General features: G+C 34.1%; 1 protein-coding gene across 1 annotated transcript; it reads right to left on the reverse strand.

The window, feature by feature from the left end:
- Positions 1 to 242: 242 nt before the first annotated feature.
- Positions 243 to 13,068, reverse strand: LOC148121104 (alpha-S2-casein-like A). The gene is made up of 7 exons (XM_087909478.1): positions 13,027 to 13,068; positions 11,853 to 11,915; positions 7,018 to 7,062; positions 5,542 to 5,664; positions 3,329 to 3,352; positions 2,240 to 2,266; positions 243 to 377 (listed from the first exon to the last, which is right to left on the reverse strand). Exons 1-7 carry the CDS (start codon positions 13,066 to 13,068, stop codon positions 243 to 245), a joined length of 459 nt encoding a protein of 152 aa, XP_087765604.1.
- Positions 13,069 to 13,334: the final 266 nt, after the last annotated feature.

Raw genomic sequence — 13,334 nt, forward strand, 5'->3', positions numbered from 1 at the left:
AATGCAGGTCTTTGTTATTGATGATTGTTACAATCAACAATTACTATTCTTGATACAATTCTAAGTACTTAGATTAAATAATATGATTTTTAGATGTCCTTGAAAATTTAAATTTAAACTATTTTATTTTGTGTAAAGAATATTTCATGTTACTGCATAACTTTTCTTGCAAAGCCAACAATTACAATTTTTATTGTATTTAATTGTATGATTTATATGCTAATATTATGTTTTATCAGTTTTCACAGTGCACATACCACATAGGGAGCATATGGGTAGGTGTATGGCCTATTCCAGTAGGTCACAGGCATCTGCTGTTGATGAACAGCCTGGGGGAACTGGGGGATGATGAACTGATGAATTTGGTTATTCTCGATCTAAAAGGAATATAAACATATAAAAAAAAACCACTCAATACTCTCCTCTTAGCTTCAAAAACAGAGGAACAGAAGCTAGTAAATTCTAACTTCAGCTTCATAGGCACTTTCTAAATTATTTCAAGAACCCTCTAAATAAAAAATTTTCCAGTATCAAAATCAACGTAACCATTTTTGTGTTACAGAGTGTACTATAAAATTTAAGTAATCTTAGTAATTATACACAGACACAAAAATTTGAAAGATTAAGGAGAAAATTTGTATGTCAGAATGAAATAAGAACATTTTAATAATCCTGATGAATTTCTCAACTTTTCACTTATGTTTGCGTGTATGACCTTTATAATCTGAGAGTTTCAGAATGATGTGTCATGACTTATTCCCTGGGATCTATGCCTCTGATATGATTGTTAGTCTCTTAGCATCATTTGCAATACAGAATTACCATCTAGAATATTTTGTAATGCTTTCAGAATAGCCCATGCCATAAACCTTGTGTATAGTTCCTCTCAAGATCTTTAAAGCTTTCTGACTTTACTTTAACATCAGAAGTTCAGAGGATAAATACAACTTCCTGCTGGGGCATTCTAGTTCTTACAAATGGGAAGTTTTATTTTTAATTTCCAGTGAGTGAATGAATGGTGGATCTATAGTTGTGACACATCATTGGTAGAGAGGTAGATTTGATGAAATCACTTTTGTGTCTCCAGTATTCTATTGCACAGTTTATATGACACAAAAATCTTTAGAGTATCTAGTTTATTCCTATATTATTTTCAGACAAAGATATGGTAGGTAACAAGAATGAAGTAATTAAAAGCACTGTATTGTAAAGAGTAGGGTAACAGGACAGGTAGTTCACTTTCCTGACTACAAAGCCTGCATTGGTTCACTGGAGCACCGATGGCTTTAGACGCAGTAAATGTTGGAGTTTGACACTAATCACTGAGACATCTTAATTTTGAGAAATTAGGTCCTGTCAACCTATTAGATAGAGGCTGTATTATTATGTGGGTACTTAAAATCTAAATAATTTAAAATAAAATATGTCTAGCCTGAGATTTCTAACTACTCTTTGATCATCAGATATTTTCTCAAGTACTAATTTAAAAAATAGACACATATTTATTTTCAGAGACACATTCATATTAAAATAAAAATAAAATGTAATTTATTGTCTTGAATTTGGTTTTGAATATTTTCTTGAAATTGAAAGGTGCAATATGAGATTTATGATTATGTATATACTAATTGAATTATACAAGGAATTCTCATTATCAGGAATATTTATATCATGTATATAAATATATAAATCAATATTGATATATGATATAAATATATATTAGTAAGATGGGAAATTTATTAGAAATTGTAAATGCAGAAAACTGTGATCTTTTAAATCTACTGGTTAATTTTTGATTTATCAGAAGATGTAATCATTTCACTAGATGAATTAGTAGAAATGTCCTTCAGAAATAAATCGGATATAAAAGTTTGAGGGTAAGAGATAATTACATTTGTAATGACTCAGAATTATAAACTTTCACCTGACGTGAAAGTTCTTATACCAACACAATCATTATTGTGGCAGGTAAAATGAAGCCAGCAACAAAGAATGTAATAAAACCAATTGTAAAATACTGAAAATTAAAATGTATACAAGTACAAATAATTTAAAATTTTAATTGACAGAATCATAGGCAACTAAAGGTAAGATTTTGAATAATAAACGAGTAAAAATTTATTTTAACACATCTAAAATAATATTATCAATAAATGACCTTTCTATGCATGCTTTTCCTTCATATTATAAACATTTTAAGCCACATTCGACTGCATAAAACTAAAATAAAAAAACTTACCAAATCAATAATCTTCTTCAGGATTTCCTTAAAGAAAGCAAACACATATGTGACATACATGCTGATTATACTTTGCCAAATTTATTCTTAGATACAGCAACATTTGTCCATCTGACACACACATGCATAATGATTTGTTCAGTGAATTATGTCTGAGTTTCTCAAGATAATAGAAGCACTTTTTTTATTTGAGTATTCACTCTAAATTGAGTTTGCCTATTTTACTCATTTTTCCTAATATCTAGAATCTTTTAGGTGAAATATTGCTTGTTTGTGCTTTAAATAAATGGATAAATTCATGTGTTTATTTTTATTAGCATACGAAACCATTTTAAATAGCATCCTCTTGTTTCAATTATTCTAAATAAGTATTTACATATGAAATATCTATATCTATGCCTTGAGTGATCTTTATGTACAATTTGTATGAGAGACAATTTCAGAAAAAGTTGGTAAATGGTTGCTTAATCATCCACTGATACAAGGGGACTGATCTAATGAGAGTTCACCAAGGCCAGTTGGACTGGGACTGAACGAGCACGTGATCCAACCAGATTCTCTGAATGTGGCTGGCCCGGAGTCTTTCTGAAAAGCCATTGACAATGACACTGGGACTTGTTTCCTCTGCATATACTGTATTTTTGGGATCCAGTCTGTTTGGATACTCACCTTCCTGGACCTGGAGGGAGCGGGGAGGAACTTGAATTACCCACAGGGCAGGAAACCCTGACTGCTCTTAGGGATGGAGAGGGAGGAGGAGAGGGAGTAGGGGGAGTGGGAGGGTGTTGGGAGGAGGGGCGGACATGGAAACTTTTATAATTTAATAAACTTTGGGAAAAAAAGATTACAAACTAAAAAAAAACAAAAAAACAACAAAAAAAGAAAATCTAATAACAATACGTTTAAAACTGTTAGGGTTTTATAACTATTAAAACCACTAAAAAACAAGATTTCATTTCTCATGGGAAATAACTTGGTTCATCAACTTAATTCTTCAGGCTTTCATGCTACAACTCTATTCTAATAAGCAACTACAAAATTAAAAACAAAACTTTAAAAGTTTATGAAATTTTGATAGTCATGACTCACCTGCACAATGATGCTGATGGATTCCTTAGAAAAAGAAATAAAAATAATACACCAAATTATTTCTGTAGTAAAATATTACTTATTTTAGTGTCCTTCTCACTCATCATAAGTAGGGCACAGGGGTCAGTTGTTGGATGGCACTCCAGGTGCCTTTAGGCAAGGGGCACATGACATCAGTAGAAAGCTTTTGAAACCAGCACTGATATGGGAACTTGATTCCAGATTTGAGAAGTACAGCTCAGAAAGCTGTGGATGGACGCCATAACTCTGTTCAGTGACTGCCAACGAAAGAGGCAGCACTGGCTATTTTCTTTCTGATCCAGTGCTGTGTAACTATCTCTTGCCAAATTTAAATGTTACTGCTTTATTCTGTCCCCATAGAGTTTTTTTTTATCAATGTTATATAAAATTGTATGTTTCTATAAATCTACCCGTTTACATAAAATAATTTTAATAAAGAATTCTTCAGTGGAGTTATCTGGTATTGAATTTTTTTCATTGTGGGAAAAAATTTAACTCAGAGGTGGTGTCTTATTCTTGCTCTAAAAACACATAACTGCTTCAGTGTGTGACCTACTTAGATAGACAGGTAGAATATCCCTTTCTTGGGGTAACTTACTTCAATTGGTGCTGTCTTTAAAAAAAAAACAAACTCATTGCCAAGTGTAATAACTGCATACAAATGATTCTACATTTGAAAAACATACTTTTTCCAGATGTATTTCTTATTTTGAGAGTTCTTTTAGGGTGTAGTTATGTATGATAGCATTGCCATATTTAAAATTGTAGAGTCCTGTCTATGGAAATACGATAAAGAATGCTGTAACATTTTAACATTCTTATATATTTCACAGTTAAGGTAATATATACCTAGTTAAATAAATGTTGAAAACAATGATATGAAGCAGGTATCACCTACATTCTCGAGTCTAGAAGAAACGACCAAACGTTTTATTGGTATAAGTAGCTTAAGAATTAAAATGTGACAAAGCAATGGAATATTTACTACTTGCTTATAAACTGATATTTACTCCAATCAAGCAAAGCAGTTTTTAAGAGACAAATATCAAACAGAATCATAAAAGGCAGTTATTAAGACTAGTGGTAACCGAGAAAGAAGAAACTAATGCACTACCTATAAAATATCATAAAGTACCTTCTTTTTAAAGTTGTATATATACAAGAAAAACCTCCCAGTGGGGTAGCAAAATCCAGGAGGTTACATATGTACATAAATATATGTCTATGCTTTGTAAGTCACAATTTATTAAAGATTAAAAGTTCATTAATTTGAGGAATGGGACGGAGAAGGAAGGAAAAGATGCAAACTCATTACTCATATATGAGATATTCAAACACAAAAACATGCAATATTATTATTGTGAGAAGGATTTATGCACTAACTAATTTCTTGTTCTGCTCTGGAGGGGGAAAATCGTCCATTTGATTGTTGGCTAACAGCTGAGATCTACAGTCTTTTCTTCCCAATGCTGCCATCTCCTGGACATAATAAAACCCCAAAACCTTTCTATTTCAGATGCACAGGATTTTATTGTTTAAGATGTTTCATAATCATCCGGCAATCAATACAATACATCAAAGCTTATTTGGTTTAATGATAGTGATGTCTTCTTACTTTCTAGGGGAGAGTTAGAAAAGCAATGCACACTCCAAACACAAGAAACAGACGAGGGTGGTCAGGTCTGCAAGGTCATATACCTTATAGCTTATTTTTGGTAGTTCAGCAGCTGACTCCCTGTACACCAGATTTCATACCTCAGCTATAGGTAAGATCCTACCTCCTGCATTGTTTGCTACATGACACTTATTACTTCCGTTTCAAAGACCTCTCTATGCCAAAAGCCTTATTGAAATGGCAACATCAAACAGGACTTTAACAATTGGATGGATGATTACTTTTCAAAACAAAATATTCTCAGCTTCTCAGATGTACTGTCATAACCACATCATATCATACATAAATGCATATTTATGAGATTTATATATAATTTACCTTTTTAAAAATTATTAATAGTGCTTAAATAGCAATTTGTCTCTATGGCTTGTTTTAATTTACATTCCAGAAAATGTTATGAAAATTCATTTGGTTTTTACTTTCTGTATTTAAACAGATTGGAACTTTTTACTTCAGCTAATTAGTTTTCAAGTGGAAGTAGTAGCAAAAACAACACAAATAAAAATGCTCCACTCACCTGGTTGGGAATGTTACGGATGGCCTTACCCTGGGCCCACTGGTTCAAATTGATCTGCTGTTGGGAAACAGGTGTGCAAAACTGGGAGCAGGAAAGGTCCTTGGAAAACTGCTTGATTTTTTTCTAGAAGGGAATGAATGTACCAGCATTTATGTAGCGACTGTTCTCTATGGGTCAGAGTGTATCTGTATGAAATCAAATCTATATAAATATCAGAACTTTATTTTTAGTTACTAAGGTTTACTAAGCAAAAGACATTTTGTTTCGTAATGCAATGTAAAAGTGAATGAAGTGAATTTTAGAATGGAAGTCATTATTAGGTTAGGGTTCCAGAAGAAAGTTTTTACGTAAAGGGCAAAATGCTACAAAAATATAGAAATTAAGAGTTGTCTAGGGAGTAGACATTGCTATTTCTTTTTCTCTTTACATTTGTCTCAGGAAGTGTGATGCCTGCTCCCTGAAATAGTGATATTTCTATTTTCTTTGTTATAGTGTAACTTCTGAATATCTTACAGCATCACTGTTTCAGTAATCATGTGAGCTGATGGATGCAGTGGCTTATATACTACACCTATCTAAATGCCCCTCCTGGAATGATACAGTTTTATTTGGCTGTGGCTAGTTGCCTACAAATATTGTGTTAAAGATGAGACCACATAAAAAAGTGCATTTATTTTCAGAGACTTTTCAGTTCACACAGATAATAATAGAGTATATGTGTAGAAGAACGTCGATGTATCTTTGGTTGTCAGGTCAGATGCACTGATAAATGAAATGGTATAAGGGTACAGTACTCTCAGGGTCTAGACATGGTGTGAGAAAAGAGTTTTTAAGATAACTATTTGTTTAGAATAGATTATTTTACCTTGTTTTTAATAGTGCAATGTGCTATTTTGCTACAATAGTCTTAAAAAGGATTTTCCTTCTTGTATAAAAACAATGACTGGGTTTTTGTTTATTTATCTTTGTAAATGTCTATTACACAGCTAGCAGCTGTCCTCTAACGTCCTTTGAAAAACCTGCTGCTGTGGTGACCATGGTTCTCTTGGGCTAAGGAGATGGAGCTGGAGGAGTCCAGTAACTGCTCAAGGAGTTAACGTTGGGAAGGAATTTGCCTGGTTTCAGTCCTCTCATTCTTTCTTCCTCTGCACATTCTGATGTCTCATGGCAATGGGCTTCATCACCATTTGTTCCTCAGGATGAGAACATTTAGTAGCCTTTGACCTTAAGTTATCTATCTTTTTATTTGTTCAAAGAGAAGCATTTTGACTAATTATATGAATGATTTGTTATGTAGATATCTGAGGGAAAACAGTTAAAACACTTTTTCTGAGTTTTAAAATTTAGTAAGACTGTCTGTTTTTTGTTTAAATTCCATATTTTAAAGATATTATTCACATATATGGTAACAGTTTTGTCAAAATTTGATATTAAATATTTTATTGGGAAGAAATGACACGATCATGACAAACCTACCTGCTCATTCAGGTTGACCTTTTGTTCTTCAGTCTGCACAATTTTCTGTGGAAAACATTGCACATATCAGAGAGATACAGACAGAAATGTTGCTAATAAAATAACTTAGTTGAATTATAAATGCTTACATCATTGATTTCCTCAGCAGATTCCTAAAGGAAAAAAAATGAAAGTAGCTTTACTTGAATTATATAGCAATAGTTAAATATAAATGATTTTAGTAGGCCGTCAGGGGCACTTATTTAAATATTCAGAATCCAACCACCCAGTACTAAGATATTAAGACATTTAAGAATGAAATAAGCTAAATATTTATCAGAACTTTCTAAATTTCTTTTATCTCTACAAATGTACTAGCATAATTAAAATACATTTTAATTCAATACTTTATTAGTACTACATTAGTCATAATTTTTTAAAAAAATGCCAGCAAGTGATAAAAATAAATAAATAAGACCAGCCATGAAGTTAACTTATGCTTGTAACCCAGCAAACCCTGTAAAGAGGGGCAGTAGGATTGCTATACAGGCCAACCTGGGTTATGTTGTTATAGATTTAGATTCTGAGTCCCGTCCTGAATAATGTAGGAGAGAGGAACCAGCAGATGGGGCTTGCATGTTGGAAAGTGGATCAACTAAGCATTTGGGGGCTTGGTTCATGACAGATACTGTTGGAAGCTCCCAGTCTGAGACTGAGACTTAAATTTAAAGAAAGGCTGAGACCTATTTCCTGAGACATTGGCTGTGAAGAGTTTAGGCACCACCCAAGGTCATAAGGCTCCAGATTATGACCTAATTTATTGCTGCCAGCACTTTTCAAACATACTTCAATCTGTCAACATTGTTATCAACCAAAGGCATAGAAGGTATTGGCAACATACATAATATCCAATCCAAACCTTCTCTTGACTCTATGAAATGACTCTCAACATTTAATATGATAGTATCATATCGAAGTTTTAGTAAAAATGTGGAGTTTTTGGTCCAACCCAGAGTTCCTGAGTCAACTTCTCATGGACTCACATATATAGCAAAGAACAGGGTATAAGAGATAATGATCTTATGAATTTAATCAATTTAAGGTATGGTGGAATATTTTTGAGACCCTATTCTTCCATTGAATATTTGTATGTGTATCTCTCTTCTTGGTAATATCAAGTTATTATAGAACACTATGGTTAAGTCACTAATTCTCAAAAATAGCACAGAAGAAATAATAACTTACTTCACTGGATGAACTGCTAGCAGAGACCTTGATAAATAAAAGCAAAACAAAAGAATTAGTGACATGAAGATAGGTTTATCAACAATATCCCTCCAGAAGCAAATATTGATTTCCTACTGGGTTACTAATATACAAAATGAGAAAGAGGATAAAGATAAATCATTACTTATGTGAGATTCCTCTGTATATTCTGTGAATATGTTTTATTAGCATTTGTTAATAAAGAAGTTGCTTTGACCTATGGCAGGGTAGAATAGAGCAAATCAGGGAAATTGAACTGAATACAGCGAGAAAGAAGGCGGAGTCAGGGAGGTGCTCTGTAACTGCCAAAGGAGAAAGATGCTGGAACCTTACCTGTAAGCCAGTCAGTTGGTGATACATAGATGAATAGAAATGGGTTAATATAAGATATGGGAGCTAGCTAGAAATATGCGTGAGCTAGACGGTGTTGTAATTAATATAGTTTCTGTGCGATTATTTGGGTCTGGACAGCTGGGAAATGAACGGAGCAATGTCCATGTACACATTAAATCATGGTTTATAGTCACTGATTATTAACCACATTCAGAAAAATGTATGGGAAGGATCCACCTAATCATGCAAGTAAATGGGTTTTTGTGAACATAGAATAACATGACTCCAGTGCAGCTAGAGTCAAATTAATGCTCAGATGCCTCCAGATACCACCTTCTGACTTATTTCAGGAGGGGTGTTGTGGAAGGTCTGAGGGATAGTAGCGATATTTCACATCACATAGAAGCACTGTTAATCAAGTATAGTTAAGAAGAACAAAAAAATCTTCCACTATCTCACCTATTTTTATTTGGGGATTTCTAATTTACAAAGAATTATGCAAATTACCCCTACATCATTTATGAAGTAAGAGAAAACCCATTTTTCTTAGGAAGAAATATACTAACAATCTCCATCTTATGGGGTTATATAAAAATAACCCATTAAAACGTGGTTTTGAAATGAGACGCAGATGTCCTTGTGGGATCTTTTCACATTAGTGCATAATGGCTGCCTAAGATTGTAAATACATTGACCTTTTGGAGTTCGAAGTTGAACAAATAACAGTCAAATGTGCAGCACAGATATTAAAAAATGAATTTTACCTGAGCTGTTTGGAAGAATGCATCATTGGCCTGCTTATAGTTCTGAAAAGAAATAAATGACATTAATTTTATAGCCATGTTAATTGAAAATACTTTAAAATGTGTTTAGTATAAGAAACTATGACTTACTCCTTGGTAGATTCTGGTAGATTCCTTAGGAAAAAATGAAAATGCATTTTGATTACTTTCTAATTCTTTACCCATACTTCTCAAAGAAGTATTGATGAGCACTGACTACTGAATACAAGAGTTTTAGAGTAATGAGTTTTGAGATGACAGCAGCAAAAAGAGGAGGAACAGTTTTTTTTTCTTTTTAATCTTTTGAATTTTTTTTATTTTTAAGTAAAATTTTGGCAGAACAGCACAGCTATTTGTTGGGTGCCATTGAACTAGAATCTGTTAGTGGAGCATGTGAAGAAGGCACCCAACGACTGGAGCCCTACGTAGGTGCAAATGTGTCTGTATTTAATAGTCCAGAAGTAAATGTAACAAATAACCATAATTATTCACAACAAATGGGAGTCCTAGACTGACGTCAGAGTTATTGAATGACGGGACAATCAGCATGGGGAAGGAAGGTATGCAAGTTTGATGGTGTTGTATATTTTGGCTTATTTTCCTCGTAATTTTTTATTTCAATGGCTAAACTTTAATTTTCCTATGAATTTGTAGGGTGTTATTGCTACTCATAAAAATATGAATGGGCAAAGACATATAATTTACTATTAGGCGCTAGAATTAGTATTCATAATAAAATACCTTACCTCACTGGATTGATCCTTTACCACCTATGTAAATAAAAAAAGCATGATTTAATTTTTTATAGCTTATTTAAAATGGCAAGGTGTATCTTTTTTAATACCAAATTGCAGGGATATTTAAAACAAAAGCTGAGGCAAGTGAAGTAACTCAGCAGGCATAGGTGCTTGCTACCAACCATGACTACCTGAGTACATCTCCAGGACCACGTGGAAGGCAAGAACTGTTTTCCAACTCCCATAAGCTGTCCTGTGACTTCCTTATGTTGTTGTGGCATGCACACACACACACACACACACACACACACACACACGAATAAATAAAATTGACTTAGATAAAAAAAAATTTCTTAGACAAATTTATTTCAAAAGAACTCTCTTTGAAAAGGTATCTAAGTCTCAAATATCAGTACAGAACTACTCCAACACAAGCACTTTTGAAGAACTTTAGCTCTCTTTTGCTAGTTACATTAATACACTGTTAGCTGAATGAGTTTTTATTGTGATTTTTAAAAAGAAACTGTTTAAGCTAATTACGAAATGTAAGAAAAAGGTACTGATCCTGTATACCACTTACAATGCATCTTATTATTTTATCTCTATACATTACCTTCTGTGTCCTAGAGAGTTAAGTCTATGTTCAGAATGAGAATTGAGACAATGTTGAAAGCAAAAATTATTGGTACTACCATATACGTAGACTGAACTCCAAACTGTGCTAATCAAATATTTTAAAATGTATTTCTTACTACGTGCTTTTCATTTTATGGCATCATCACATCGTCATTTCATCATCATCATTATTATTATCATCTTTTTTCATTTTTTGGCAAATAAGTTGTAATCAAATCCAAGCTTAGTAATACTTATTTCCCTTCAAGTCATTTTTTTGTTATAGTTATGGTGTGTGTGTGTGTGTGTGTGTGTGTGTGTGTGTGTGTGTGTGTGTATTCATGTGCTTATATGCAGACAGGGGCATGCATTCATATGTGATCTGAGCGTCAGTGCCTGCATGCTAACCTGAGGCATTTTCCCTGATATTGTCTTACCTTATTCACTGAGACAATATCTCTCTGTTGAATTCAGAGTTCCCTGATGTGAACTACTCTTGCAAGTCTGCTTGTTCTGGAATTCACTGTCTTATGGTCTTTGTTTTCCAAATGCTTGAATTCCAGGCTGGCAGCTGTAATGCCCACTGGAAGTTTATATGGGTCCAGGGAATTTCAAGTCCATCTTTGTGCTTGTGTGCTAAGTGTTTTATCTATGAATCCATTTGCCATATCCATATGTCCTCATGTATATTTTGTCACCATGAATTCTAAACTATTCTTTTAATTAAGAATGACAAAATTCTATCAATTTAATGACAACTGGCTTTGAAAATTCAAATTATAATGGTGGTGTTTTCTTATACTTCCAGAACACATGACAAGTAGAAATGGCTTCTCCAGAAAGATCTAACTAAAATTGCAACATACTCTGGAAGGGAAGCAAATCTTTTCTCCTATTGTCTACACTTCTGCATCTTCTCATGTTGACACTTTGTAGCATGATTGTCCTCCCTTGTGTATTATAAAAGGGAAGATCAATATTACCACTGATATAGATACCAAGGTAACAGACTCAGTTTCTATTCATTGTTGATGATGCCTGTATTTTTTGCTTATAGTAAAAGGTTCATTCTTCTCATAATTCAAAAGTGAAGTCATAGCATCGTGTATCCCTGCTCACTCACATGCTTTGCCAGAGCAACAGCCACAAGGCAGGTAAAGATGAAGAACTTCATGGTTGCTTGGTCCTGTAGAATTACGTATAGAAAATTATTATTCATTTTATCACGAAATAATCATTTATCTGTTATTGTACATGTAATAGAGAAACGTAATAAATTGAATAAAATATGATATGTTGGGGGAATTTTATGAATACAAATAGAAATATCACGATTGATATTGAGACTTTTTTTCCCTGACAGGTGATACTTGAAACCACGCTTACTAAAATGTGAATGATTCATTCAGAGACATCATAAATTCCTAGAAATAAACTCAATAGATGGACATTTTGTGAAGAATGATTGTCAGAAGGATGAAGTATAACAAAAATTCCTTTTGAAATTGGATTTTAGGGGAACTAAGGCCTAAAGCCTTGCTTCCTAACAAAAAGAAGTAGTAGATGGAAATGAGACTGGGCTGAGAGTCGGGGATCCTAAACATTCTGCATCAACTCTGGAAGAGAGTGAAGTCGAGACAAGCTCCTCAGTATCATCCTTTTGCATGTAACATGCCTAATGTGTGGAACCGGAGTCCACAGTCTCCAAGACTATACCCAGCTAGAGACACCTCCACTACGATAGCTACAGAGAAGTAAGTCTACAAGGTCTCTTGACAACCTGTGAACCAGTTCCTTATCTCCATTGAACAAAACTGAAAGTTATTCTAACATCTTCTTTTCACATTTTGCTCTGTATGTATTCATTAAGTTAATTAATACATTTGTTTTACATCCTGATGCAGGACTCTTCCTGCTCCCTTCCCAACCCCCACCCCCACCTGCTTCCCTTCAATTCATTCCTCCTCTATTTCTGTTTGAAATGGGGCAGACCTCCCATGGTTATCAAAACAAAACATGGCATATCAAGCTGCAGTGAGACGAAGTACCTCTTATATTTAGTCTGGGCAAGGTGAGCCAATATAAGGACTAGGGTTCAAGAACCATTCAAAACATTAGAGAGAGCCCCTGACCCCATTGTTATGAGTCTCACAAATAGACCAAGCTACACAGATGACACATGTATGTAGAGGTTTTAGGTGTTCCCCATGGAGGCTCCCTGGTTGTTGGTTCATACACTGTGTGTTCCTATGAGCCAGCTCAGTTGTTTCTGTGGGTTTTCCTGTGATGTCCTTTACCCCTCTGGCTCCCACAATCTTCTCTTCAGCGAGAATCCCCATTGTTGGCCTAATTTTGACTGTGGGTCTCTTCATCTGTATCCATCAGTTACTGGATGAAGGCTTTCTTATGACAATCGAGGTAGTCTATACACAGGAGATGTCCTGTTCAGGCTATGCATACACTATTGCTAGTAGTCTTAGCTGGGCTCATTCTTATAGATTCGTGCAAGTTTCCCTTGCATCAGGTTTCTAACTGACAAGGAAATGACCCCAGCCTTTCCAGTCTTCTTTTTTAGTACTCTCCCTTTCCATCCACCCCCAACCCG

This window comes from Myodes glareolus, chromosome 8 (genome assembly GCF_982192425.1).
Source record: "Myodes glareolus chromosome 8, mMyoGla1.1, whole genome shotgun sequence".
NCBI classification, from domain to species: domain Eukaryota; kingdom Metazoa; phylum Chordata; class Mammalia; order Rodentia; family Cricetidae; genus Myodes; species Myodes glareolus.

What these genes read in the sequence shown, in the direction of transcription:
- LOC148121104 (XM_087909478.1), bottom strand. Translation starts at nt 13,068, where the DNA reads ATGGGGATTCTCGCTGAAGAGAAGATTGTGGGAGCCAGAGGG. An exon ending in AGATTGTGGGAGCCAGAGGG is followed by an intron (nt 11,916 to 13,026) that starts GTAAAGGACATC and finishes GTAATTCTACAG; the next exon opens with GACCAAGCAACCATGAAGTT. An exon ending in CCATCAGCATCATTGTGCAG is followed by an intron (nt 2,267 to 3,328) that starts GTGAGTCATGAC and finishes GCTTTCTTTAAG; the next exon opens with GAAATCCTGAAGAAGATTAT.